We start from the raw sequence: 27,572 nt of genomic DNA, 5'->3' as shown, positions 1-27,572 counted from the left end.
AGGTGGTACGGTGTTGTATGAGGCAACGGGACGGGACGACGCCATGGAAATTTATATCATAGCCCCCATCCCCAACCTGGTGTCAGGCGGAGTCGGGCGTCTCACGGATTCGGCTGAAAGCACGCGGTGGATTTTCCTCTGACTCCGAGTCCAGCTCGATCTATGAGTTGAATGCATTGGACGATCACACGGACCTGCTGCTGAGTGCTGAGTCCATAAGGAGGCAGGACGAGTCGAACCGGTCCGGGGAAGAGGGAGTCCCGCGCTGAGTCACCGTGGACGCTCCGGCGCCGGGACTGCGCCGGAGGGACTGCCTCCGTCGGCCGAACGCGCTCACAGCGCTGGCCGCGAGCTCACCGCATCGTCCTCAGCGCCGGCCATGCGTGCTAGCTAGCCGCGCGCCACGGGACCGCGGCGCCCTCTACGCCGGACGCGCGCTCGCCACGCATTGTCATTGTCCATGGCCGGAGCGCTCCAGGCTGTTCCGCGCAGACTCCCTTTGCCAAGGTCCGCCGTGCCGTGCCTCGCCACCGTCCCCCTCGCCGCCCCAGGTGCTCCTGCGCCGCGCGTCATTGTCTTCCCGTTCATCCCCAGAACTCCGGGCGGCACAGTGCCTCGTCATTGTCCCGTGCCACACCGGCGCCGTGCCTCACCATTCTTCAGCGCCGTGCTGCACTGGTGGGTCGAGGTCATCGACTGGCTCGAGGAGTTGGTACTGATGTGGCAGCGTTCGATGTATTGCCATGCCCGGAGCAAGAACAGATATTTTTTATTTTGTCTGTACCTTGTTCATAGCACTAGCACATCAAAGAATAGAGTCCATGGTTGTTGAATTTAGCTTTTAGTCGTGGACTAAAAATCATGATTAGCTTATTTTTGTGCTGATTCTATAAACGGAACTTCCTTCTCTTTGTTTCTTCACATTTTCAGGGAATGAGTGGAAGGTTTACGTTGTAGAATGACCGCTCCATTGTCGATCTTTAAAACATTCCTTCCTGCTTCTATTCTGCGACAACAAGACTATACGTTGTAGGTTTACTATGAACCTTGTTCCCAATGATCATACAGTTCATGCGTGCTGAAAAACATGGTCTAATCACAGGCTCACAGCACCATCTTATTGTCCAGCGTGTGCGTCCACACACCAATGGCACTGGCGGACAGCACACTAGATGTTAGATTTTCATATGGATGATTGGATGTCAGTATGCGGCTGCCGGTTGAGGCGTGGACTGGTTCTTTCATCCCATTCTTATGTTTGGAGTTCCTTGTTCAGTCATCCCCCAACCTCCCTGTCAGATGCTATTGTTGGATTCCCGTCAGAGTCTCTATGCTTCTCTGTTCAGTAGCAGGTTGTTTCTGCTTTTATATGTTCTCTATAAATATAAAGCTAAATCGAGCTGCCATTACGGTTGTACTTGTACCTCATCACTTAGGCTATAAATTTTGCAGCAACATTCTTGTTATCAACAGACAGACATGAAGACTGTAACTACTAACTACACAAAGCAAAATCTTTCAAGCATTATGTGCAAATAATGCTTTTCAGCAGTCTGAAACTGATGTCACGCTATACTGCTTCCCTTCTCGAGAATTCCTCCAACTAAACTACCAGAAAGCAGAAGAGTTTCTGAGGTTTCTGAAACTACACTACTTCTCATGCCGTTGTTTCCGAAGCAGCATTTTGATTTCTGAAGAGATCTGTCACGAAGCTGTTGTCCCTTTGTCAGTAGTCCTGCTCTCATACACCTCTAGGGTTCGTCAACATTGGGGTGCCGCAATTGCGCAGCAGCTGAATTCACAAACAGGCAAGTGAAAACACGGGTCAGTTAGGAAGGATGTTATGGGTGATGCAGCTATTTGAAGTAGTTCAACAATCTAACAAACTATTTGTATATATTATAACAAAAAAGGATAGGAGAAATCAGTAGTAAGGTCAATACTAGTTTTTTTCTGACAAGTGAAACAAGTCAATTTTCTGAACTGCTCCTGCTTATCTAACTATCTATGTTTCAGGTTACTCCTTATTGACAAAGCTACCATTTCCTAAAGCGAAAGTTCCAAAGAAGTGGATTGTACATGCAGCAACTATTGCACACTTCTCTTAGAACAGCAACTTCGGAACTGTAGAGGTACTCTGAACTGAATATGTGTCATGGAGGATTCAGTGTCTATTGTCATCAGTATGACATTATGATCTAGTGAACATGTGCCATGCAGCTACTGTTCGAGAATCACAGAAAACTAAAAACCACAGAGGCTGTTGAGAATACTAGTTATGCTATACGGTATGTAATTGGCATTTCCAATCTCATCACTATCACTATGATCAACTGAACATCATTTACTCAGAAGAGAACCATTGAATCATCAACTGACAACTGAAAAGCAGCTCCAAACTATAGAGCTCCAAACTTTAGACAGAATGCAGGATTCAGTGTCTATTGTCATCAGTGTAATATTGTGATCTGGTGAACATGTGCCATGCATCACCTATTAGCAAATCACAGAAAACTAAAAACTACAGAGCTGTTATGAGAATACTACTTATGCTGTACAGTATGCAATTGACATTCCAATCCCATCAGCATAACTATGAATCTATGATCAACATTCCAATCTATGATCAGAAATTCAGAACAGAACCACTGAATCAATTGACAACTGAAAAGCACTACTCACCATAGGAGCCGGTGGCGAGGATAACGATGTCCATGGGCTCCTCGCACCGAGGCAGGTCGGTGACCAGAGGGGTCAGCCGGGCATAGTTGCCAGCCCGCACGCACAGCACGATGCCTAAGGCGTTCCCTTCGTTGCGGATGTCCAGATGGTACACCAGCCTGAGCATCAGCAAGTACACAGACGTGCCGTAGAACTGGAGCGTGGCCCAGCCGAGCTGGTTGAAGTTCCCCTGATTGTTCGCCCGCACGTACCGGATCGTCCGCAGCGGCTCTGTCCTGGGCTCGGCGCGCCGGAACAGGCTCATGAAACCGGATCCTCCTAGATTCTGTTGCAATGGTGATGTTGCAGAGCTAGGATATGTGAGCAACAGCCAACAGGAGTAGTAATCTTGGCACCAAATGTGCCAAGAACGAACAGCTTCAGTTAGTTCAGACATGGGCAAGAACGGGATCGATCGATAGGTTCCAAGAATCGTACGTGCTCCGTCCAAACAAAGGCGAGGAATCGAATTGGACATTTGGACGACGAACTCACCATAGTTGGGGGTGGAAGGGCAGGCGTCGTGAACCTCGGGGGGATTTCCTCGACCGTCCAAAGCATCATCGTGGTCCTTACACCGTCGTTGTCGTCGACGGTGACCCCGTTGTGCCAGCGGCGGTGCCTGCCGTTGGCGCGGAGGTAGCGGTTGTTCCCGTGGCGCAGGACGACGTCGGCGTCGGCTTGGGCCTCTTCGGCTTCGTCGTCGTCGTCGACGTCGTCGACGGTGATCACCGCGATGGGCCTCCACATGACGGCGTCCAGTTCCGGCTCGTCGAAGTCGCGCTGGACAGCGCGGCGGCCGCGGTGGCCCGAGGGCGCCATCTCCGGCGAGTCCGCGAGGTAGCGGCCGTAGGCGGCGCTGCGGAGGAGGACGAAGTGCATGTCGCCGCGCTGGACCAGGTGCACCTGCCACGCCGCGTTCAGGGAGGCGCGGCGCCTGCTCACGGAGACGCCGACCCCGTCCTCGTCGGCGGAGAGGTACGTCCCGCGCACGCGGCTCCGCAGCCGCACGTGAATCCCGTCGAAGAATTGGTCCATCGCAGCCGCCGCCGGTGGTGGTGGTGGTGGCGCAGTTGCGGTTGGGCTGTTCGTTGCCTGGGGAACAGAGAAGGGGAGGGAGAGCAGAGCAGAGCGGGTATTCGTTGCGGCGGTTACGTTTGAGCGCCGAGGCGGTGGCGGACTGGCGGTGGGGCATTTTGGCGTCGGGGTCATGACGTCATCCCAACAGAGACGGAGACGGGCTCCTCCAAATACGGGCCGAAAGCACACGGCACGCCCGTGGGCCGTGGACCAAGCCCAGGCCAACGCAAAACTCTTCTTCTTTTTTTTTTCGACGCAAACACAATTAGGAGTAGCATTTATGATGTTGTTGTGACATTCATATGTGTGATCACTGATCAGAGGATCATATGTGTGATGGTACTGTCATTGGTTTCAGGTGGCTCCGTCTATGTGGATCATATATGCAAATTGGTTTTGGGGTGTAGAAAACAACACGCATGTTTATGTCGAACTAGTACTTGATGAAAGCAGCAGATAGTCAAGAAAAGAATGCACAGCGGATAATTCCTTTTTGGAAACGGATGATCTGCGAATCTGCGACTGTGCACGTCAACAGCAATGTATATTGGGAACATCCAACAGTTAACAGTATACACACGCGAGTTCAATAAAAATGGTGCTCAGTTTTCTTGTGTGGTTGAAGAGTAGATTTGTAACATCCAAATGGTTTAACAGTATTGTTTGTTGATTTGTTGTGAGAGAAAAAACACTGTTAATAGCCGCACTGCCTCCATGACCGCTTTCAATATAATGTTCTATAAATCTTTTTTTTCCAATCACATAAAAGATTTGCGCATCTTTATATTAGGAAATGTTTAATACAATATGCCTTAACAACACCCTAGCTAGTCAAAAGAGATATAAATGGACGCTCGGAGCCTCTCTAGTGTGTGTATTGAAAGCTAAAATATTTGGTTTTTCTTTTAAATCCGGATGTGACAAAATGTTTTGGGGGCATTTCAAAAGGAAAACGTCGTGTAGAAATAATATTTTATAGTGCCTACGTCATCAATTATTACAGTGAGAATTTTCTGAAAATTACTTGAGCCGTGAAGTGAAACCATGGTTATGTAACAAGTGTGTTGCACACACAACTTCATCAGCTAACCGAGTCACCGTTTCCCATGATCTTAGCAAGGAACGGACGTTCATGTAGGCAGTGCACTAACTGAGATGATGAAGTACTAGCCGTAAATTAATCTAGCTTACCAAGCAACCATGGCCCCACTCGTCACTCTCTGCAGAACTGTTGCTTTTCGTGGTCCAATGCTGGAGGAAAGTGTCTTAAACCGCTAACTGTTGCCACGAATCCTAGTGTGTAATAGACCCTTTCATTTTCTAATCCCCCCTACAGCCTAGGTTGTTGGGGGTTGCGCCACTCGCGCATGTAAAACTGTCGTTTACTTCTCTCTGCTTATTTTAATGATATGCCGGTTAACCAGATCTTAAAAAAAAACAACTCAGCCATCCATGGTCCTACTTGTCCCTTCGCTCTAGACTGCACGATAAAACTCAGGCCTTTTAGTTCACAAAATTTTTCGAGATTTCCCATCACATCGAATCTTTGGTCACATATATGGAACATTAAATATAGACGAAAATAAAAACTAATTTCACAGTTTACATGTAATTTGTGAGATGAATCTTTTGAGCCTAGTTATTCCGTGATTGGACAATGTTTATCAAATAAAAATGAAAATGCTACATTAGTCAAAAACCAAATTTTTTGCGAACTCAACAAGGCCTCAGCCTGGATGGCCCCACTTTTCACTCGCTACAGCCCTGGCTGCACCTGGAACTCGAAGACCCCGTTCCATTTTCGTGGGCAGGCAGAGGGCCCGCCGGACCGCCGGAGGCCAGAGCCTAGAGGCGCTCGGTTCGCTCACTCTTCCAGTCCTCCTCGGTTCCTCCCATCTCCTCTTCGTCCGGATTCGATTTCTGCCATTCCTATCCAGAAATCTCCGCTCGATTATTGCTAGTATTGCTTTCCTGCCACAACCTCGATGCTTCCTATGATTTGCGGATCCAAGATCCATGGCTCCTTCACTCACCAATTCTTTACGATGCAGCTGACCTCACCCGAGCTACTCCTGTTCGACGAAATGCCCCCATGAGCCCCAAGGCCAGAACCCAGTCCAGCAGCAATGCGCGCATGGTCACGGAGCACGAGGTCCTGTCCTGGCGGCTTTGGGTGGGCCCTGGCTCTCTTCCGAACCGAATCGTGGCCCGCACGGGTCCTACCTGCCAGCTGGCGAGCGATGCAGCAACCGACCTGCGCCGCTTGCCTTGAAATGGCCCCGCCTCGGCTAACCGTCGCAAACAACACCTGCTCTGCTCTGCTCTGCTGCTCTTCTTCCCTCTCCCTCCTTCCCCTCTCAACAGCGCCAATCCACTCGCCCACCGCGGCACCGCCGCCACCACCACCACCCGCCGGCCGGGATGAACCGCTTCCCCGACGGGACGCACGTGTGGCTGCGGAGCCGGGCGCGGCGCGGGTACTACGTCCACGCCGATGAGGACGGGTCCGGCGTCTCCCTCAGCACGGACCGCGCGACGCTGAACGCGGCGTGGCGGGTGCACCGGATCGTGCGCCAGGGCGTCACCTACATCCTCCTCCGGTGCGCCGCGTACGGCCGCTACCTCGCGCTCTCGGCGTCCTTGGCAAGGGACGGCCACCGCGGCCGCGAAGCCGCCCAGAGCGACTTCAGCGAGCCACAGCAGCTCAACGTTAGGTGGAGGGCCGTCTTCGAGCCGGATGGCAGCGGCGACGTCCTCCTGTTCTGCAGCTTGGGGGTGGGCGAAGAACGCTACCTCCGCGCCAACGGCAGGTACCGCCGCTGGAACAACGGCGTCACCGTCGATGTCCTTGGCAGCGGGAGCACGATGATGCATTGGACGGTCGTGCAGATCCCCCTGAGACCAGCGCCGCCTGCCCTTCCAAAACCATCTACGGTGAGCTCACTGTTCCTTGTCCTAATCTCCTTCCACTCCCCTCGTTCGTTGATTTTTCTTAGCTGCCGGTTCCGTGAATGGCTTACTTGGAGCAACAATTCGGTTGCGTAAATTTTGCTGAAGAACTCCTAAATCTTGTCTATAGCGTGGTGCACTGCAATCCTTACATTTAGTCTGGCCGAATTCTATATTTTTTCACTGAACTCTTGCTCCTCTGTATTCGGTTCTTGGAACCTGTCGATTCTGTGAACGGTTTACTTAGTTACTTGGAGCAACGATTCTGGTGACCTGGTTGTGTAAATTTTGTCGAAGAGCTGCTGAATCTTGGATACTGCATTGCCCTGGGTGCGATTCTTACATTTAAGTGGCAGAGTTCTGCATTTGTTCCTGAATTCTTGCTCCTCTGCATTAGGATCGCTTTAGGGACAAACCACTTTATCCAAGATTTCTCCATTCTAGATTATGATCGCTTTATGTAATTCTGTCTGTCATTCGTTAACTTGCAATGAATCAAGGTCTGTTGAGACCATGGGGTTCCTAGTTAAGTGAGCTATGGGTTTATGTATACGTTTTGTTCTCGTTATAGTGTCTATTCAGAATTTCAGATACCTGCATTTTCTGTGGCAACAGGATCTGGGAGTCCACACTGTTTTCGTTTTGTTCAATTGGCCATTGCGTTCCCCTGGGTGCAATCCTTACATTTGGCCTTCCTAAATCCTGCATTCTTTCTCTGTATGTTGTTTCCTTGTTTCCCTCTTAATGAAATACGGGTGAAGTCCCGATCGCGAAAAAAAAAGATTATGATCTTATGAAGTTCTGTCTGTAATTCGTTAATCTGCAAACGTCTGTTGAGGCCATGGTTAGAGAGGCTGCTTTCTATATGAGCTTTCTTGTTACAATGTGTATTCAGATACGGATTTACCTGTGTTTTCTGTTGCAATAGGATCTGGGAGTCCCCACTGGCCTGTTACAGCGGCGCACTGGGCCCGTGATGGATCGACAGCGGACGATCCGGTACATGCGGGCAAATGATAAGGACAAACTCCTCGGCACGGAGACATTCAGTTTCTTGGGGCGGTCTGTGTTCAACCTGACGAACGAGGTGGCGAAGAAAGTGGGCTTGGACATGTCCACAATCACACTGTGCGTGCATGCTGGCTTCCATGGGCGGCTGACCCCTCTGGTCGTTGACCTGCCTCGCAACGAAGACCCTTTGGACCTCGTTGTCCTCCCCAACAGTTCACCAGGTGAAAACTTACTTTTAGATAAGTACTTCTGGATATGCTCATATGTTCAATATTCAGTTAGGAGCAAGATGAAACATGCTGCAGATAGCTCAAGCAGTTCAAAATAATTGTGTATTGACCTTGCTACTAATTGTCCTTTTTTTGTTATTTCACAAAAGTGTGTTAGATCATTGAATGCTGCAATAGTTTTGCAGCACCCATTGCATGTTGCCTTACTTGTCTTACTGACACATTGTTTTTACTTGCCGGTTGCAAATTCAGCTGCTATGGGATTGCGGCACCCAAATGTGGATGCGCCTGAACCCGCACCCAGCATATAGGAGCAGGACTGATGACAGCATCTTCGTGGTTGAACTCTCAGATACAGCGACATGAGAATAGGTCTTTGTTTCTTGGTTCATATAGTTTCAGAGAAAACACAACAGCTCTTCTGGTTTCTGGTAGTTTTGTTGGAGGCATTCTCCTGACTGAAAGCAGTTGATCTTGCCCATTCAGTTTTAGTACTCACAAATTGATCCAGTTACTATCTTCATCTCTGTTACTGTTTGGATGGAGTTAGTGCTTGAACGATATTGCACAGTGGCGTTGGTTGTACTTAGCATCTTCATCTCTATTGGGTGATAATACACATTTTGATGGCTGATCGCCTGATCCAGTTACTATCTTCATCTCTGTTACTATTTTTTTTACATATAGAAATGTTAGTGTGCACACAACGCCTGATCGCGGCCTGCAAGGAATCTGCTCGCTCCTGGATCACCAGAATACCATGTAGGAACATAGCTCTGATCGCCCTCTGGAGAAACTCTTTTGATATGTAATAGCTTATCTTGACCTTTGTTTTCATTAGCAGTTGTATCCTTAAACTTGGATGGCATTGCCCCTTCCACCCACCGGCTTTGCCACCATCAGTGGAAATGAAACAGGTGGTGATTACTTTTAATCCCTGCCGAAGTTACCATAAAAAAAAATTACATGTTATTCTGTCACGAAAAAAGTATAATAACAACGTGAGCAAATGTAACAACCCCTTGAAACGGGTTACTACAGATTCTTTAGTTCATTACTTCATTACTAAGAAGCTGCCAAAAGCACTTAGTAGATATCATCTTCATCTCTATTCTGCAACAAAAAGACCATATATTGTAGGTTTACTACGCAACTTGTCCCCAATGATCAGACATTACAGTTCATGCGTGCTGAAAAACACATAGGCTCACAGCACCATCTTATTGTCTGGGCTGGACGACACACCAATGGCAGACAGCAGACTAGATGCTAGATTTTCATACAAATGTAGTATGCGGTTACCGGTTGATGAGGTGTAGACTAGTTCTTTCAGCCCATTCTGTGTTTGGAGTCCTCTGGTTCAGTCATCCCCCAACCTCCCTGTCAGATGCTATTGTCTGATTCCCGTCAGAGTTTAAGGAATTTTTACTCTGTTCAGTTTCAGGTTTGGCCGAGCTGCCATTATTGTTGTACTTGTACCTCATCACTCAGGCTACAAATTCCGCAGTGTGCATGTCAACCGATTTTGGAATTGGGTACCAAGGAAAAAAAACATGAACCAAAGTAGCTTGCCCAAAACTGCTCATAACCATGTTAGGGACATAATATGCACGGTTTAAAAAATTGAAGGATATATTTTACCCAGCTTTTAAGTACAAAAATAAAAAATAGACTTTTGAGAAAATTGAAGGACCTAGAGTGGCCCAAATCCAATTCCACGGTGGTTCACTACTAACGAATCCAGCGAATCATCAACTACTCCCGCAACTTTCTTTATTTAGAAATGATAACTTCCGTAACTTTCCATTTTTAGAAGGTGACTAAGTTATACATATATGTTATAGAATATAACTTATTTCTATAAATTATACTAACAACTTGGTATAACACTTTGCAAAACTTATCACCATATGACTTATACCATATAACTTACAACTTATGCCAAAACTTTGAAGCACAAAAGTTATAAAACATTTTTTAATTTTTCTTTTACCTTTTTTTCTCTTTTTATTTTTTATATAAGTCTATCAGTTTTTCCTTTTTATATATGTTGTCAACCCTTATTTTATTTGGGCGATCGTTCACTTAGATTTGATGTAACAAAGGTTCAAACTACCTCCTCTTCTCGCGTGTTTTTCTATAACCACCGCTGATGTCATAAAAAAGTAAAACATTTATTTTAAAATGCTAGATGTAAATTTTATAATTATTAACTTTCTGCACGTAACTTTTATATCTAACTTTCTGTACACAACTTTTATATCTAACTTTCTACATGTAACTAGTAGATATTAACTTATAATTATTATCTTTTATGTCTAACTTTTTGCAAAGCTATTTGATTTATTATATTTTGTGCTTAACTTTCAGTTATTAACTTATATGTTAAAATTGGTTTAATTAAATTATATGCTTAAGTTTTAATTGTAACTTTTTTGAATGTTCGCTAAATTGTCTCGTCATAAATTATATTGATAAACTTGTTCCATAAAATATTATAGATAAAAGTTGTGCGTATAACTTTATCATGTAGTAAGTTATATGTATAAGTTATGTGTGTAACTTTGTCATAGTGAAGGTATATATTAAAGTCATGTATATAAGTTATACGTAAAAATTTGTTCCATAAATTTTACGTAAAAGTTGTGAGTACAATTTTTCAAGAAAGAAAAGTAGTGATTTTTTTGCCTAAAATAGAAAAATTTCCAAAAATAGAAAATTGTGGGATTTCTTTTTTTGCCAAAAAAGAAAAGTTGTGGGGGTGTCTGATCGTTCGCTAGATTCAAATCTGATGAACGTTCCCTATTTAGTGAGTCTCACTAAATAGAGAACGTTCATCAGATTTGAATCTAGCGAACGATCAGACAGTTCAAAGGAAGACATCAACGTTTTGGTTGTTTACGACAGAATAAAGAAGATCCTGTCGCGCAGCCGCGTCGTGGGGGTCTCCCGTTGTTTAGGACAGATTAGGGTGGTTCCACTTCCATCACGTAGAGAACTTGTTCGCCATCACGCCATGCGCGCGGGCCTGCTCCTGCGAGCGGCTGACACCTGTTGGTATTATCGATCTGCCTTCTCACGATGATGAATTGATAGATGCATGCGTGCTCAACTGAGTTTTCAGCTGCTGCAAATTGCAACGCTGCAAGAAGTACCTCTTTGGTTTGGGGATCTTATGTTAGTCATGTGCGTGGTGCACCAGAATGATTTACCTTTTTTTTTATTTATTTCTCAGGGAATTGGGACTAATCTGAAACAAGCTATAGATAAGCAGAGCTACCGTAGATATTAAGGTTTACTCATCAGTTCAAAAAATTCAGTTGTACCGATACTTTGATCAGACCAGCAACTTTAATTTCTTCCACTTGTCAACCAATAAAAATGCCTTACTTTGAGCTGTTGCAACACCAGTGCACGCCGCGGCATAGTGCCTAAGCCTAACTGCTAGTTTTTTCCTTGTTCCCTTGTGAATTCCAGCGGCTTTGAAGTTGCGGCACGCCCAAATGCTGATAGACCAAGATCAGGTCTTCAGACAACAGCATCACAAGAACTACTTTTTTTTTTAGGAAAATCACAAGAACTCCTTCAGAAAGCTTCCGAATTGGCTGCTTCGGATACAATCGGATGTACTTTCTTTTGTTCTGATACCTTGAGGAAACCCAGTAATCCTCAGTATATATATGTAAAAGGCCATCCTGATTCGTTCTGCTAAAGTGCTGATTGTTAGCAGTTTGAATTGGCCTTTGTTTCATAACTATCCATTATTGAAAGATTTATGTGCAAGTAATGCTTGAACGATTTTGTACACTAACATTGATTGTAGTTGGCACCTTAATCTCTGTCTAGTGATATCATGAATAGATATTACTGCCTACTTCAGCTTCCAGTCATGACCTGAAAATAACAGTTATATCATCAAAGCAGAACTCACTTCATATATCTGATAAGTTGCCAGGAAATCATAAAAGGAAAATCATGCTTTTTAAAAAATGCAATGTTTTTTTTTAATCTTCGTTCACCTGATTCTTGCTTGTACAAGCACAGCTACAGTCATACAGGAAAACCAATTTGGTCTACAGTTTAATGTATCCTACAATCACACTACATCCGCCACAATTCGTGATCTTGTACGAAAAACATTCTTTTCAATTTTCGGGCACAAATTCCTTTAGTTTTATGTGTTTGGAATCTGGCTTTCATTTTGGGCATGAGGCAAATCAAGCCATTGGTTCCTGATACATTTTTAGCTAATAAATGAAACTTCAACTCACCATACATGCACTTGTACATATTCATTCTACTGCTTGCACTACGTACAACATTTGAGCAACAGCAGAGAGATGCTCAACCTCTCGCTCTTTCTTTATTAATTGAACGTGCTTCTTATATGATCCTCACCACAGAATACATTTATATTTATCCACCTCTTCCTTGGCTTTAACAGGAATCGTTAGTAGTTTATTTCATTCTTTCATTCAGAATGGGGGGTCACCGTATCAAATTCTCTGAGAAGGGCAACCGCCATGGAGAATTGCAGGGTGTAGCCAAACAGATCAGAGCCTGGAGAGCTTGAGCTGCTGCTTGAGCAAGGGCCGGAGGTACTCATGGTACCCCTCAGGCACCACCGTCTCATTCAAAGGGTCCTTCCACGCCTCCTCATACAGTGCCGGGTACACATTCCCGTCATACCGCCCCAGCACCGACCCCAGGTAGTGGTCTGTGTAGTTGAACGCATCCACCAGAGCAACAGCATTTGGACGCACCTGTTGCAGATCATGTCCAGCACCAACTTACACTTCATATCATACAGAAATACTGCTACTAGAAGACAAAAAAAACACCAGCATACCTGTGCGTAAAGCTTGCCAAGTTGCTCATTTGCCAACGCTCCCTGCTTCGGTGTGATGCACCCAGTTGCCAGGAAGTCGCCCAGGTGCTTGTGAAGAATGTAGAGGGCATAAACATTGCAAAGGTTCTGGAGCTGTTCCTTCACTCCATGTCCAGGAATGTCCTGCTGTACCTTTGCAATGAACCTAGCAGTATAACACAACACAAGTACGAAGAATAACAGATGAATCATCTTTTAAAAAATAAAAGAGAGAGAGACCATGGAAGGGAAGGAACAGCATGCGCTTCATAAACAACATTGAATTAATACTCACTTGGTTACAATGATCAACTGGATGTGAGCTACTGCAGCCTCTAGCAAATCTGGGGACCGCTCAGAGAAACCTGCAAGGCGTGCGATCATTGTTAGTACAGTAGTTCCAATTTAGCAACTACAATTTAAAAAAAGAAAACAGAATGTGGTATTGGCTGGTTATAAATACTTACCTTCTTCTTGGCTTGCTGCTTGGCCTATGTTCTGGGCACAGTTTACTGCCATCCTGAGAGCCCTGGCTTCAAATGCCTCTTGTATGGCAACAGGGTTAAGCCAATCTTCGGCTGTTGAGTCACCAAACATGAATTATTACCATCATCAATACAGGCATTATCCTCAAGAGGCCTGGAACAAATATCAAATATAACTGAGAACGAGATAAAATGAGCCAGCCTAAATAAGTACCTGTGTTAACAGCACATTTGCATTGCATCAGATATTGTACATTGCCCATGTAAGCCATTGTACCAACAGGTTGTTTTCCAGATGCCAATTGAGATACAGTCTTCATTAGAATCCTTGCAACCTGCAGGTACCCCCAAAGGTTGCCTATCACTATACCATTGTCCAAAATGGAGTAGAGGAAAAGCAAAAACAGCTTCTGTCTTTTTCTTTAACCAATGGGCAAACAATCTGTCATGCCACACATACTCAACCAGTAACAGTAGCCAAAACCATGATTATTGGCTAGTATCATCAGGAACATACAAACCTGCAGAAGCAGAACAATATTGTCTCCTTCATAAGTGCAAGCAGGAACATAGACAGCAAACAATTCAGGAAGCCCACTGCTGTTCAAGTAACCATGTCCACCACAGAGCTTTCTGCATTCTTCAATGGCATCCTGCACAAAATACAGGAATCACCATAAGAAGTTAAGAACAATGAATTGCCAAAAGTCCTTCATTGTACTACTGACTAAAACATCAGAACATGCATATGGGCTTGATAATAAGACCAGAATTTACTCCATTAAGAAATGGAGTTGAGCTTCAGGAAAACATTAAGGTCAACAGAAAATTTGCATCTAGTGACAGTCTGGGTAAATGGCCCAAGTTTATGAACTACAAATACCTATGAAAAATGAAGTGAAGAAGGCAATATTTGCCCATTTAGTAGTGTGAAGACTTCTACAAACCACTTAGCCAAAAAGAGAAAATCAAAATACCCCCCATCAAGTAGAACCTGTAAAAATAAGGAAAGGCGATACTGAAATTAATTAATTAATTAATTATACATACAGCTGTTGCAGATGTTGTCACAGCCTTCAAACCAGCAGTACAGGCATGGGTTTCTTGCAGTGTTGAGTAGTCTTTAGCTTCCAGTTTCTGAGTGACATCCATGTATAGCCACTTGAGCCAGTCACCCACGAATCTAAATGCATATGCTGAAGCCAGCAATGGAAAGAGTCTGCTTTGTTGAGTCTTGTAATCAAGGACCTGTAATCAGTTTGAATACGTTAGCCACCTTTTGTTAACATGCAGAAACTATCCATGTTAAGCACAGGCAGTAACACTGGGCAATTGATTCAAAAAATGGTCATTGCACAGCCATTCACAAGTATGTAAATAAATGACAAAAACTGTATCATGAATGCTTCACAGGCATGTTATTTTATGAAGAATCCACAGCATATACTGAACAACTACAGAGTCAACATAACTTTGGAAACCTTAATGGGCCCTATGGATAGTTTATCCACAAAGTTGCAACATAAAAGTGAAAATCAATCAGCAACAGCTGAGCTGCTTATTGTTACGATACTCCTAGTGGTATTTGAGATAACTATGAGCATATCTATAATGATATGGTGTCAACAGTCAGCAATTTATTACTAGCAACCAGATAATGGTGCTCAATTGCTTTGATTCCTGCCTGGTGCATATATCGCATTTATTATTTATTTTCAGTTCCACAGGTCCAGTTGAGTTGAGCAGAGTAGCGCATTCGGAAAGATATTGAGAGATTAATAGAGAAGATGAATAAATGGCAATAAAAAAGGCTCAGTATTAGAAATTTAGAATACCTTAGTCTCAGGGCCACCATCTTGAGAGCCAAACTGCTTTCGGATGGCGCTGTATCGTACAGCAATGCAAACAGCACGGGACAAAGCCTTAGAAGCATCTGCGACTATTGTCTGACGAACAAAAACCATAGTCCCATAAAGCAGCTGCTTTGGGACATCTGAATTAACATATTTCCCCTCCCTAGTAACTTGTGAAAGCCTAGAAAGAAAAAGAAACAAGTTGAATATGGTTAGGCTGCAAAAATAAAAGAACAGATAAAGTGCTGTAGTAAAGTCTAATAGCCAAATGGACGAACCTCATCAACATTTGATCCCTTGGTATGCGCACATGGTCAAATCGCAGAACACCATTGTCCATACTGTTATATGCACCGCTACCAAATTTTCCACCAATATCACCCAGGGTAACACCAGGAAGCGGGGAGTGATCCTCTAAGCTTCGCAGTTGCACAATAAAACCTGGGACAAGGATTGTATAAGCAACAAAGGAGACTAGGAGAACACTTAAATGTCACCTAAACAAAAAACATTCTTAAATGTCACCTAAACAAAAAACATTCTTACCATGTATACCATAGTCCTTTCCTTCAGTTATCAGCCGAGCATACACCACTGCATGAGTGGAAGCTTTCCCCAAGCCACCAGGCCACCACTGCCAACATGAAGATAGATGTAATGAATTGTGAACAAGATCTTAAACAAGACACAAATGGCTAAAGTAACATAAAAAGGGAAGGAAAAAGAATAGTGTTTTTAATAAATCAATATGGAGGCAGTTGATCCACAGGACTTACTTTGCTGGAGGTCAGAGTTGGACTGTGAATGACAAACTCATCAGTCTTTGGATCAAATGTAGCAGTTGTTTCAAGGCCCTGAACGTTTGAGCCGTGACCAAGTTCAGTCTGAGCATAGCACCCAATTATTTGGAACTTGTAAGCCATAGGTAACCACTTCTTCTGCTGCTCCTCAGTACCTTGACCTTTTATAGCAGGAACAAACATGCCCTGCAGGATGGCATTATTTTTGTAATTTGTAGGTGAAAAACATAGATGAAGCTTAACAATCTGTTATTCAATGGCAGGAGTCTTTTTTTTTTGTTTCTTATTAAAGGAAAGACCCTGATTTTTAAGAAACCCAAGAACAATATGCTGAGCATCCAGCAGCACAAATTTTTACAGAAACCCAAGAACAATATGCTGAGCATCCAGCAGCATTAACTCCAGAAGACACCAGCACGCAGCATGGACAACAAAGGATTCGTTGTGGTATGATAAATATGTATACTGATGCAATAAAAGTTGATAGTCATACCCAATGCAGATCAACATAACCAGGCTGATCTACGTATAGCCTCAGCATACCTGCTTCCTCCTCTGTCAATCCACAGCAATATAGCATCAGTTAAACTGTTTTTTTTTTTTGTAGCATACATCAGTTAAACTGTTGTGTGTTGATGATTCTTTGGTTGGTGTTGGAATCTGCGCGACTTTGGGTACCTGTAAGACGTAGTTCGACAATACGCTTCCATGCATGGGCTGCCTTTCTTAGAGTGTCCTTAAACAAGTCCTTCCTAGAGAGCATGGTCCTGTTATCCTTGCGGAAGACCTATGTATTAAGCAGGTGGAATTGTAAGTGAACTTCTCAAAAAGGGAATTTAACTACTGTAACCTGATGCAATATCTTGTCTTGATAAGGTTGGGTGTTTATTTGGTTCAATGTTAGCTTTTACATTTAAAACAACCTTTAGGAACTAGAAACAAGGGAAACAGAAAGAATGACGGTTACAATCTTACTGTTGCTTTTTTTATAACAGAAGAAAACAACAATATTACAATTTCTCACAAGGATAAGACATATCCAGTTCGAAACCGGAAAGCAATCATGTATATGTGCAAGAATAAGTCAACACGTGGTTACTGTTTATTAAGACAAAAGGTTATCGGTTTGATCAGCATCGTGAGTTCATAGGAAACACTGAGAAAATTGTAGTCAGCAGTGGAGCTAAGAATATTCTAAATCCGAATAATTTAAGGAAAAGGTGGTCAGGTCAAACGGTCAAAGCTGAATTGAGCTGGTAAACCAGGGTTTGCCAAATCCGTTTACTTAGTTTTTCTGCCTTGCATAGAGAGACTACAGGAAATCAGATACGAAACGTGTTGCTGTTTTATAGGAAGAAGAAAGAAAAGGAGATTGGGATTAATCCGGGGGGAACCGAAAAGGTAAAGCATGGATTATGTGGAGGTCAACTAGTGAATGAAGCTGAGAAGTTGGGGAAGGACAGGTGAAGAGCTAGACAGATGCAGCAAGCAGCCATGGGAAGGGGAGGGGAGGCGCATCTGATTCTGATCTATGCGAAGGAGGTGGAATTGGGGATCGGGGGAGGAGGAGAAGGGGGATCAAGGAAGCAATCACTTACAGGGTCGGACGCGACGAGTCGGGCCATGCGGTCGCCGACTTCGACGGCGTGCCGCGAGCCAGCCCACGCAACCTTCATCGCCTCGACGTCGAAGCGCACGGCGGCCCTCTCGGCCGCGTGGTGGTCCACCTCCGCCGCTGCGTCCATGGCGACCTCTGTCGGGGTCGAGACCAAAAGCTCTGAGATGCCGCCGGCGGGGAAAGACCTCGGGCGCCCAGGCCTGCTCCAACTCCTCAACTACTACTACTACTCGTCCTCGTCGCCTCGCTCGATTTGGCTGCTTGAATGAAAAATATAAAGGTAGGTGGGCCGTGGGCGAGAAGCGCAAGGTGGAAGACGGGGACTACTGCTGCTCAATCAAGGTCGGCCATGTGGGGCCGTGGGGGTTGGTTTTCATCACACATTTTTTTCATTCGGTTTTTTTCAATAATATATATAAGAATAAATCGAAATAATGCCGTGTGCGTCTCCCTTTCTCAGTTTTGGTAGTTGGCCGATTTCCTTACCTTCCTTTCTTCTTTGCCATTGCCGGTATTTTATTTTTCCCAAAAAGAAAGTTTCGTCTTTGTACACACGTGCGTTTGACACATGTGCACGATGGTCCCTAAAATAACAGTTACACACATAGGGAGTACTTAATTACCAAGGCCTTGTTTACTTTCAAAAAATTTGCAAAATAGAAATAATAACATTTAAACCATCACACTTATATGGCACTGGAAAATTGTAATGCCCTCAAGGTATACTGTCGGATATGCAGAGTTGCTCTTGCTGCTAATTTCGTTTTGCTTACTCTTGCAACTGAAAGAAAAAAAATGGTTAGATACAACAAGGAAGATGTTGATCTTTCATGCAATATTATGTTTGTTATCCTTATAGCATGTTGCTAAACACCAAAGTTTCTGGCCATGCTTTCCTTGTTGATGAAAATAACCAGATAGCAGAACAAGCATGCATAAAACATGAGACCCACCATCTCAGCATTTAATTACAGCTGGAAGATAGCATGAGTGCCTCTGAAATTCGTATCAGCCAGAAACAAGGGAACATAGTAATAATTAATATTAACCATATCAATAAGTTACTATGCAGATGCAGCATATACATTATTCCGTCAGTTGCAGCAGTGCTAAGCTAATTCTTGGGTAGGCAGGAACGTTTAGCTTCCATTCGGATGGTATGTAAGCAATATTTTTAAATGCATTTTTATTTCCTTTCTTTTGAAAAATCATTCTTATTTCTACAAATTCAAAAAAAAAAAAAGCTACATCACTCTCAGTCCGCTTAAAATAGACTGTGACCAACCTTGCATATAAAAAATGGACTAATATTTGAGCACTTTCTGCTAATGATATATTCCACAAAATCCTAAAACTTGTATCCTCGTTCCAGATGAAAATTTTAAACCATCGGTCAGAATCACTAGTTTACCATTAGATCTAAGTCGAGCTGTTGGAAATCATCGATATAACACGTACTAACAAAAGTAAAATATCGATTATAAACCTGGAATATATTTTTTCAGTCATGATCATATACAGAGAGGAAGAACATAACGTCCATAACTAGCTGATGATGGGAACCATTGTAGCTTTCACTCATACAAAGGGGAACGCGAGGCTGCGCTCGACAACAAAAATATTTGCGATCGTTCGATCACAGGTTTCACGGTGAGATTTGTTGCTAACCCCTGTTGTGTTCTCGAAGCCTTGTGTAGTATGGATCTCTAGCGTTGTGCGTGAGCCGGTCAAAATATCTCTCTCCACCTCCCACCCTCACTCCGAGTAAAAAAAACCCGACCTCACCTCTTCCCATCTTCTCGTCCCCTCTGTCGCCTCCCCTCCGCGTCTAACCTCCACCACGGCACGGCCAACGAGCGTGGCCGCCGCTGCCACCCTGCTGTCCCGTGCTTTGCGTCAGCGGCGGCTTCGCTCTCCTGTGCGCCGCACGCGTCTCCCTCTCCCCCTCTCCTGATGTGCCTCAGCATGGATGGGCCCCGGCCATGGCGTGGCCAGCGTAGGGCAGAGGCATGGCTTCGAAGTCGCTCGCCCTCATCTTCCACCCTCTCTCCCCCACTGTGGGCGCACATGCTGGGCAGACCAGGTGGCCTGGACGTTACCGGGATTGGTAAAGATCAGTCACAGGTGCTCCTGTTCCATCTTATTCTGTGATTTTGTTTTCCTCTATCTGATTTCTCCCAACGTTACGATTCCTGCTGTATGGATTGGCCTATAATGCCTGTGGCTCCAATATTTGCCTCCTCTGTGTTGATCTGTGTGAGGACAACACCAATTGTTAATCTCTCCCATTAGCTCCATAGGAGTGCGTGTGGGTCTGCCATTTTTCCCCTTCATGAGCCTATGATGAAGATTCCATACTCATTACTCAAGAATATGATATGATGTTAAATATTTCTAGGTTCTATTGTGTACTCTGATTGACACATTCTATTTCTATAATAATTCAATAATATATGTTCACAAGGTCTATTTGACCTTTTCAATACAAAATGGTTGTTTAAGATACTAAAATGGGCATCCTATCTTATTGGCTTATCTGAAAATCATTGTTGCCTTCTTTGCCAGATCAATTGTTCTTCTTCGACTAATATGATCTCTCCTTCAATTGGGAATGCGTCCATGAACAATCAGCGTGGACACGTTAGTAAAAAATGGTGGTATATGGGTTGTGAATTATGCAAGAAAAGGCTACATAATGAAGGTGGCTCATATTACTGTCAGCCTTGCGATTGCCGAAGCGCCATACCAATGTAATGTGCCTTGTCTTATGTTTTCCTAATGTGGCTATGTCTATACATTATTTCCTTTTAATTTTGACAAAACTTTAAGATGTTATTTGTTCACTATGCATGGCAGGTATAAATTTTCACTTATTGCAGCCGATGAAACTGCTGAAGCAAGATTTTTCTGCCATGATATAGTTGCTCATCACCTCATATGTCGCAACTACAATTCGCTGCTCAAACCTATTAGCTATCCACCAGGCTTACCTGCACAAATGCTAGCTATTATCCCTAGGAAATACATGTTTCCTGTTGGACTAACTGTATAATCCTACCGTTTACCATACGCTAGAACATACTTGATTGATTCTTTTGTCTTTAGACCTGACCAATAGCAACCTATGTGAGCAGCTGTTCCACCTCAACAGATGCCAACACAGCCACCAAGGGAGCATCCACAGGTCGAACCTACCTGTGCTACTAACAAGCATAGTAACATTGTGGTATGTAATACATATCTCTTTTTTTTGCTTTGTACTTTGATTTACACCCAATGATTCGCCATCAATTTGTTCAAAAATATACCGTGGATATGTTCACAAATAGTTTATGCTCAACATGCAGATACAAGTACAGCCTATCCCTGTTGCTGCTTCTAGCAAAGATATCAATATTGCAATAAGCCATTATTATCCCTTTATTATTGTCAAGGCCCAAACACAGTTATGTTTGGCCACTAATTCTGTCCAAAGAACTATAGAACAACTGTTAGAAATTATGGTACCTCAAATTACAGACATCTTCACTGCCATCACCACCAGAAGAAACAGCTATGTATGACCATGTAGTGCTAAACTTGCAGAGTGCTAACATCACTGCATCTTTTGCATGCCATGTTTGCTCCTACCATTCAGAGTTTTATACTTGCAGCCACATCTGTAGTTTGCTGTTCCATATAAATTAAGTAGTAAGTACACACTAGCACTTACTTATCTGTTCTTATTGTTAGACACTTCCGAGACCGACACCAGTCATGTAAGATCTATATAAACCTTGACAATATCCATCTTACTTACTTTCCCCTCCCCTCTCCCTTTGCTCCTGTTTAGATTTTGAAATATAGCTCTAGCTTGCTAGTGCCCCATAGTACATCGGCATAACCTTTCACACTAACCAGAAATATTTTTTCTAAAAAATATTATATATAATCTAAGTTAATTACTCTCTCTTCTTTTTAAAGTTTCTTATTTTTCCCCTTCTTCTCCTATGCTCGCTATTTGTACAGGTCTGCTTTAGCACATGAACACTCAGCTCCAACTCATGACAAGGTCCAGAAACGTTTATATGGGGACTCTGCATTAGAGTACCTTACAAGCAACTTTGCTTTAGATCTATGTTGCATATACCTCAAATCTCCGCACTTATTCTATCATATGCATGAAGACAAAGGTATTGGAAAAGATGGCGATCATCACACCGAAAGGAATGCCAAGAAACACAATATCACTGTCGCCTCTGACTTAGCTGCAACAATGCAAAATTCTTAGCATACATGTCTCATGCAAAAAGATATAATAGATGTCCTCCAGTCCAATAGTCTCCTTTGCCTAATGCCATGATACACCTGGTGGTTCTAAGAGTACTTTGCTCAGGCAGTCGCAAAGAAAAACCCCAAAGGAGCCTAAACAAACATTACAAGTTTGCACTGCTACGCTTCACTTACATTCTACAAAAACAAAGCAGTAGTAGATACACAACTATAGAAAGAATTCTGCTATTAGTGGATACACACACCACAAATTGTATCTATAATAGTGTGCCCAATTTTACATTCCAGGTCTCCTTGGTATGGATGTGAGCCCCATATCATCTTTTGCATCATGGAAGAAGCTTTTCTGGACAACCTGCATTGTGTCTATGTGTCATCAGACCTTTTGTAGATAGCTATATACTGTATGACTACGCGTTTAGATGGATGGGATGCTCAACATTCTCCTCTAAAATATGGTAGCTACAATCAGCGTGCCCCTCTGAAATGTTGTATGACTCAAACTCTATGCTAACATCAGATTGTAATTATGTATTATTAGCAAATCTATATTAGTTATGCAAATTAAATGAACACGTCTATCATCTGTGCATCTTGGCCAAGCAAACCTCAACAAAATCATTGTCAATCGCGCACCCCTACGCGCGTTTTCCACTAGTACACACACAAGAACAAACTACCCAACGGATTACTAGATATTTCAAAGCATCCATGCCAGGTGCCAACCATAGCACACTCAGCTTGATGTCCATGTGCTACTTCGCCTCGTTCAATAGTGATTAGTGTGCCCCATTGGGAAACACAATTTGCTGCTAGAACCATCTGAAACTATCATGTATATACAAGTAAAAATTGTTTCACAACTTACACTGTTTAAGATGAAGCAATGGAGTGACTATTGTATAGTAGTACGTAAAAGTAGAATAATGTTCAAGCTTCATTGGTGCAATTCCAAAGGTTGGTTTAGGGGTGTGACGTGTGAGCATGAAAAACACGACAGGAGATCAAAATAATTTGTCAACAACATCTAGAGGGGTGTTTAGTTCCCATTTTTTTCCAAAAAAAATTGGGTTTTGGTCCATCATTTTGTAAAATGGAACTAAACACTATGCAAATTTTTTGGCAAAAAGGTAATTATTCTCTATTTTGGATTTGGCCTCTTGAGGCCAAAAAAACCCAAAATGAGCCTCAAGAGGCTTCATGACAACAATAAATTCTGCATTTTGTATGGAACTAAACATGACTCTGAAAATTTTGGCGTTTTGCATTTCATCACTCCAAAGTAGTTGGTATTTTGTATTTTGGGTTCTATGAGGAACTAAACACCCCCTAGATTGTGAAATAAAAACAAAAAAAATAAAGCTACAGTATTCCTAGCACATCTCGCCAATTTTAAAGACAGTGTCTAAAAGTTCAAACCAAACTAAAATTTTGCAAACTTCATTAATGGGAATCCAACTCTAATTTTGGCATGGATATTATTTTTGATATGTGAATATTATTATTTGCATCCCACTATACATATCTAAATTAATCAACTTTCATGCCCCAACTCTGTTATTTTTCTTGGCTCATGGCAACACTGCCATTGCATGGACATAACTTTCGCTACCCAAGATTCCATTAAAACATATGGGAATAAACATAGTGACTAGAAAAGGAAGCGCCCTATCGGACGCCCTACAAGCGTATTACTGAGAAGCAATAAAATAGAATACATATGAAGTCAATAAGCATGTCCAACTTATGATAGAGCTAAGCTAACTGAAAAAACATTAACTCATTTATATAGGTACAATATGTAAGGAACATAGTCTTGCAGACCATAGTCATTCTAACGACATATTATATGCAGTCCCATAAGATTCTGTGCAATTACATATTACATGGAGGATCAGAACTTGTGTACAGCAAAGGCTCTAGCAGTTCTGAACACTAATCCAAAGTTATCATCCAACCAAAACAAGTCTATGATACTAATGAAGTCACGCTTTTAGCAGCCAAACAAATTACAAACATATTCAGTATACTGAGAAACAACCCTTTCCAAACGAGGCGAGGACGAAACCACTATGCATTTGAAGGCATTGCCTCGTTTGTCCTTGCTCGCTATGAAGTGAACCTTTAAGCATTGAAGAATCTTAGAGAGATAAACTGCAGTCAATGACAACGCATAAGACTTTGGAGAAAAAACAAACTTGAGGGACATAAATATAAGATACAAAGGGAAATAATTGGATTTCAGTTGTCTTTACCTTATTTTTGCACCTAGGTGTTGTTCTTAAAAGGTAGAAAGATAGGCTGTAATCCCGAATGCAAATGCAGCGTTGCCGTTCCTGATAACAAAATATGCAGTCGACAAAACCAGTAGCAGGTTTCTTTGATGCAAAATACCAAGCGAATCTTATCAAATAACCATACACAAAAGATCTGGTTGCTATGGTTGAGCCAAAATGGTTGGTGCCTTTTTCATTCTTGGTGGCTAAGCATTGCTTGCTCTGCAATACAAAAATCAATCAGAGGAAAGTATAACCGCAACCAACGAATAAAGAGTAAATTTAGCAATTGACATTTATACGTGCGATGAAACTGAGAGATAGATAGGCCACGTACCCTGGCTTAGCCTCATCATTGGCAGAGGCATCACCATCATCATCTCCAAGGTCACCATCTTGGAAGAGTTTCTTTGTGTGTGTTTTTAGTAGGGGAAGGGCGAGTCCTATAAGTAGATTGTAATCATCCATAGGTTAAGATCCCATATTTACTATGGAAACAAATAAGCAAATTTTCACGTTGTGAATGTCACTTTTTTGTACCACTCTTTTTGTGTCCTGTTTGTACAGCCACCCCCTAGATTCTCACTAGCATGCGATCAAGCACATAGGAAAAGATTACCATTATATTTCAGATCTGGTATCTCGAGTACCATGCAAACTCAAGCAAATGCTAAGGAATGAGTTCCAAAGTAAAAGAAAAAAAGATGCTTCACTTAGCAGAAAAGTTTTACCTTAGGTGTAAGGGTGTCAGCACCATTTTTTGGTGTCTCTGGTGACCTCACAGGAGCAACTGGAGGACTGATGGTCGTTGAAACTGCATTTACTGTGTGCAAATTCATATTTTCATCTTTCTTCGGAGTTATCTATAGACGTATAAGAGTGTCTAGAAAAATCAAATCGGTAGACAAAATATGCGGGTGAACTCTCATACACAAAAGTACCTGAGATCAAAGACACAAGCAGAACTATGTCGCCATCGCCAAAGTCAGATTTCCTCAGACAATGAGGACGGCTTACACTCCAATGTCAGTATTTCCTCGAACAATGAGGACGGCTCACGCGCGTGACTCCAACCTCAACGACCAAATCCGCAAGAACCTAAGACACATATGAGACTCGAGATCTAGGGTTCTAAACAGGAGAGCGAGGGAGGTCGTACTCAACATTGAGAAGGAGATAAAAGAACAGGGAGCCGCTAACCCTGAGTCCCAAATGCCAGGGCGCGACGAGAGAGAGCTCCGCACGGGCGAGCCTTATGGCAGAGCGGGGATGGCCGCGCGTGCTCTCAACGATGGGATGGCAGAGCCGTATGCGCACTGTTCCGACAAGACGACACAGCCATCGGTACCACAGGCGCTCTTGGCACTGTTCCGACACGGTGGAGTGGATGACGAATCCAGACAAGGAGGCCCAGTGTTCTGATGCGACGGGAAAGACGAAGATGAATCGAGTGCCCATGCATGTCCGCACACCATCAGCCACTACGCTGGTCTAGTCAAGGGCATGGCCTAGAAATCCATTGGCTGCCAGCGCAGAGTACGTCTAAATCAAACGCGGCATCGGGGGCCTCGTTTACTTCCCAATTCAAGATTTTCCGTCACACCAAATATTACGGCATATGTATATAGCATTAAATATAGATAAAAATAATTAATCGCACAGTTTATTTAGTCTATAATTGAACAATATTTGTCAAATACAAACAAAAATACTACAATATTCATTTTGTAAAAAAAAATTACGCCTAAACAAGGCCAAAGAGGATGAGATAGCACAAAGCACTCGAGCACCAACAATGTCAGCAAGTGGAAAGGTGTGCCTGTGCTGATGTTGTGAGACGGGATAAGGGATTTGTTTAGTTCCATTCAAAATTAAAAAACTTTTTTGGATTCTCTATTTTATCTAAATTTACGACATATGCATAGAAATCAAATATAAATAAAAAATATCTAATTATACGTGAGACAAATCTTTCGAGCCTATAAAGTCTATATTTAGATAATAATTACTAAATAGAAATAAAAGTGATATAGTAGCAAAATCCAAAAAAATATATGATCAAGCCTAAGGTTTTGAGAGAGGAGCCAATGCAGCAGTAAAGAGATTCGCGGCGCAGCGGCAGCAGCAACATTGCTGGTCCTGCTGTGTGAACGTGTACAGCCTTTCAAACGTCTTGTTTAGTTCATTTTTTCTTAAAATGGTTATTTTAGCATTTTCATTTGTATGTGATAAATATTGTCTAATTATGAACTAATTAAGCTGAAAAAATTTGTCTCATAATTTACAATTAAACTATGTAATTAGTTATTTATATTTATATTTAATGTTTTATACATGTATCATAAGATTCGATGTGACAGAAAATTCGAAAAAAAATTTCAACCCCTTTCTTCCCTTTCTCTGCAGGCTACAGTGAATGTGCCAGAGATAAGTATGGCCCACTTGCCCTTGGTGTCTGACTATGGTCTTAGGCCTTGTTTAGTTCAAAAAAAATTTCAAGATTTTCTGTCACATCGAATCTTACGGCATATATATGGTATATTAAATATACATGAAAATAAAAACTAATTGTACAATTTATTTGTAAATCGCGAGACGAATCTTTTAAGCATAGTTATTCCAAGATTGGATAATATTTGTCAAATAAAAACGAAAGTGCTACAGTGCCAAAAACTCAAAGTTTTTGCAAACTAAACAAGGCCTTATCTGCTTTTCAATTTTCAATATTCTCTATTATATCGAATTTTTGGAAGTACTAAATAGATATAAAAATTAATGAATCATACAATTTATCTGTGATTCGTGAGACGAATTGTTTTGAGCCTAGTTAATCTATGCTTGGACAATAATTATCAAATACAAACAAAAGTGTTACAGTAGTCAAAGTTAAAAAAAAAATCGCGAACTAAACAAGGCCTATTTCTTGACGCTGCGTTTCTACCCACCCACTGCCTGTGGGTCTCAACATCAACGGGCCCATTCAACATCAACGGGCCCATGGATCAGGGACGTAGATACGAAATCCTGCTGGTTCTTATCTGGACGTGAAATTGCAGCATGTTGTATGGGTGCTCGCTGGCCTCTCTCACCAAAAGCCCTCAGCAGAGCCATGAATCGCTCTCGCGAGAGGAATCGCTAGTAGTCTTTAAAGAACCTGAGGCTATGAAGAGGCATTTGGGAACCCAAACCAAAATAGGTTTCAACACAATACCTATAGCCTCCAACCTCCAACAGAGTACTCATTTTAGGTATCAGGAGAGGCATAACCCAAATTTGGATATCCTCTCTCTTCGAGACCCATTTGCAGAGAGTGTTGTCTTTTAGGTCTTGTTGTTGGAGAAGACTAAAAATAGGTATGGAACCTTTTACCTGTAGCACTACCCAAAAAACAAATGGATCTTATATTTTGG

At 42.7% G+C, this 27,572-nt stretch overlaps 3 protein-coding genes and 2 long non-coding RNA genes across 14 annotated transcripts; 2 read left to right on the top strand and 3 right to left on the bottom strand.

Moving 5' to 3' along the window:
- Positions 1,424 to 3,759, bottom strand: LOC8070867. The gene is made up of 3 exons (XM_021449306.1): positions 3,217 to 3,759; positions 2,683 to 3,007; positions 1,424 to 1,792 (listed from the first exon to the last, which is right to left on the bottom strand). Exons 1-3 carry the CDS (start codon positions 3,757 to 3,759, stop codon positions 1,752 to 1,754), a joined length of 909 nt encoding a protein of 302 aa, XP_021304981.1. The 3' UTR covers positions 1,424 to 1,751.
- LOC8071365 lies at positions 5,556 to 8,810 on the top strand. Of its 2 annotated transcripts, XM_021449079.1 has the most exons (4): positions 5,556 to 5,761; positions 5,853 to 6,735; positions 7,679 to 7,982; positions 8,244 to 8,810. In XM_021449079.1, exons 2-4 carry the CDS (start codon positions 6,223 to 6,225, stop codon positions 8,300 to 8,302), a joined length of 876 nt encoding a protein of 291 aa, XP_021304754.1. In that variant the 5' UTR covers positions 5,556 to 5,761; positions 5,853 to 6,222; the 3' UTR covers positions 8,303 to 8,810. The 2 variants fall into 2 exon arrangements, with proteins under 2 accessions (XP_021304754.1, XP_002437879.2); XM_002437834.2 differs by having other exon boundaries at positions 5,556 to 6,735.
- LOC8071364 (peroxisomal acyl-coenzyme A oxidase 1) lies at positions 12,117 to 17,904 on the bottom strand. Its single transcript, XM_002436484.2, has 14 exons — positions 17,595 to 17,904; positions 16,675 to 16,783; positions 16,490 to 16,551; positions 15,973 to 16,182; positions 15,743 to 15,830; positions 15,475 to 15,637; positions 15,179 to 15,377; positions 14,394 to 14,591; positions 13,865 to 13,996; positions 13,558 to 13,678; positions 13,326 to 13,436; positions 13,154 to 13,223; positions 12,841 to 13,024; positions 12,117 to 12,754 (listed from the first exon to the last, which is right to left on the bottom strand). The coding sequence occupies exons 1-14, from the start codon at positions 17,739 to 17,741 to the stop codon at positions 12,545 to 12,547; spliced, it is 2,004 nt and encodes a 667-aa protein (XP_002436529.1). The 5' UTR covers positions 17,742 to 17,904; the 3' UTR covers positions 12,117 to 12,544.
- Positions 19,349 to 22,459, top strand: LOC110431310. 4 transcript variants are annotated; one of them, XR_002448785.1, is made up of 4 exons: positions 19,349 to 20,364; positions 20,471 to 20,840; positions 21,623 to 21,700; positions 21,781 to 22,459. It is a non-coding gene; the product is annotated as an uncharacterized LOC110431310 (long non-coding RNA). The 4 variants fall into 4 exon arrangements; XR_002448786.1 differs by having other exon boundaries at positions 19,350 to 19,738; positions 20,180 to 20,364; positions 21,623 to 22,459; XR_002448787.1 differs by having other exon boundaries at positions 19,350 to 20,364; positions 22,175 to 22,459.
- On the bottom strand, positions 23,677 to 25,577 carry LOC110431355. Of its 6 annotated transcripts, XR_002448856.1 has the most exons (6): positions 25,104 to 25,568; positions 24,894 to 25,025; positions 24,703 to 24,747; positions 24,500 to 24,605; positions 24,142 to 24,384; positions 23,677 to 24,040 (listed from the first exon to the last, which is right to left on the bottom strand). It is a non-coding gene; the product is annotated as an uncharacterized LOC110431355 (long non-coding RNA). The 6 variants fall into 6 exon arrangements; XR_002448855.1 differs by having other exon boundaries at positions 24,703 to 25,025; positions 25,104 to 25,577; XR_002448854.1 differs by having other exon boundaries at positions 24,500 to 24,747; positions 25,104 to 25,572.

This window comes from Sorghum bicolor, chromosome 10 (assembly GCF_000003195.3).
Source record: "Sorghum bicolor cultivar BTx623 chromosome 10, Sorghum_bicolor_NCBIv3, whole genome shotgun sequence".
Taxonomy (NCBI): Eukaryota; Viridiplantae; Streptophyta; class Magnoliopsida; order Poales; family Poaceae; genus Sorghum; species Sorghum bicolor.
The sequence above is the reverse complement of the archived record's forward strand: the minus strand, read 5'-3'. Positions and strand labels throughout refer to the sequence as shown.

What these genes read in the sequence shown, in the direction of transcription:
- LOC8070867 (XM_021449306.1), bottom strand. Translation starts at nt 3,759, where the DNA reads ATGGACCAATTCTTCGACGGGATTCACGTGCGGCTGCGGAGCCGCGTG. An exon ending in CCCTTCCACCCCCAACTATG is followed by an intron (nt 3,008 to 3,216) that starts GTGAGTTCGTCG and finishes CCATTGCAACAG; the next exon opens with AATCTAGGAGGATCCGGTTT. An exon ending in CCTCGCCACCGGCTCCTATG is followed by an intron (nt 1,793 to 2,682) that starts GTGAGTAGTGCT and finishes TTGTGAATTCAG; the next exon opens with CTGCTGCGCAATTGCGGCAC.
- LOC8071365 (XM_021449079.1), top strand. Translation starts at nt 6,223, where the DNA reads ATGAACCGCTTCCCCGACGGGACGCACGTGTGGCTGCGGAGCCGGGCG. An exon ending in CCCTTCCAAAACCATCTACG is followed by an intron (nt 6,736 to 7,678) that starts GTGAGCTCACTG and finishes CTGTTGCAATAG; the next exon opens with GATCTGGGAGTCCCCACTGG. An exon ending in CCTCCCCAACAGTTCACCAG is followed by an intron (nt 7,983 to 8,243) that starts GTGAAAACTTAC and finishes TTGCAAATTCAG; the next exon opens with CTGCTATGGGATTGCGGCAC.
- LOC8071364 (XM_002436484.2), bottom strand. Translation starts at nt 17,741, where the DNA reads ATGGACGCAGCGGCGGAGGTGGACCACCACGCGGCCGAGAGGGCCGCC. An exon ending in CAACTCTGACCTCCAGCAAA is followed by an intron (nt 15,831 to 15,972) that starts GTAAGTCCTGTG and finishes TCATGTTGGCAG; the next exon opens with TGGTGGCCTGGTGGCTTGGG. An exon ending in CAAATGTGCTGTTAACACAG is followed by an intron (nt 13,437 to 13,557) that starts GTACTTATTTAG and finishes GTGACTCAACAG; the next exon opens with CCGAAGATTGGCTTAACCCT.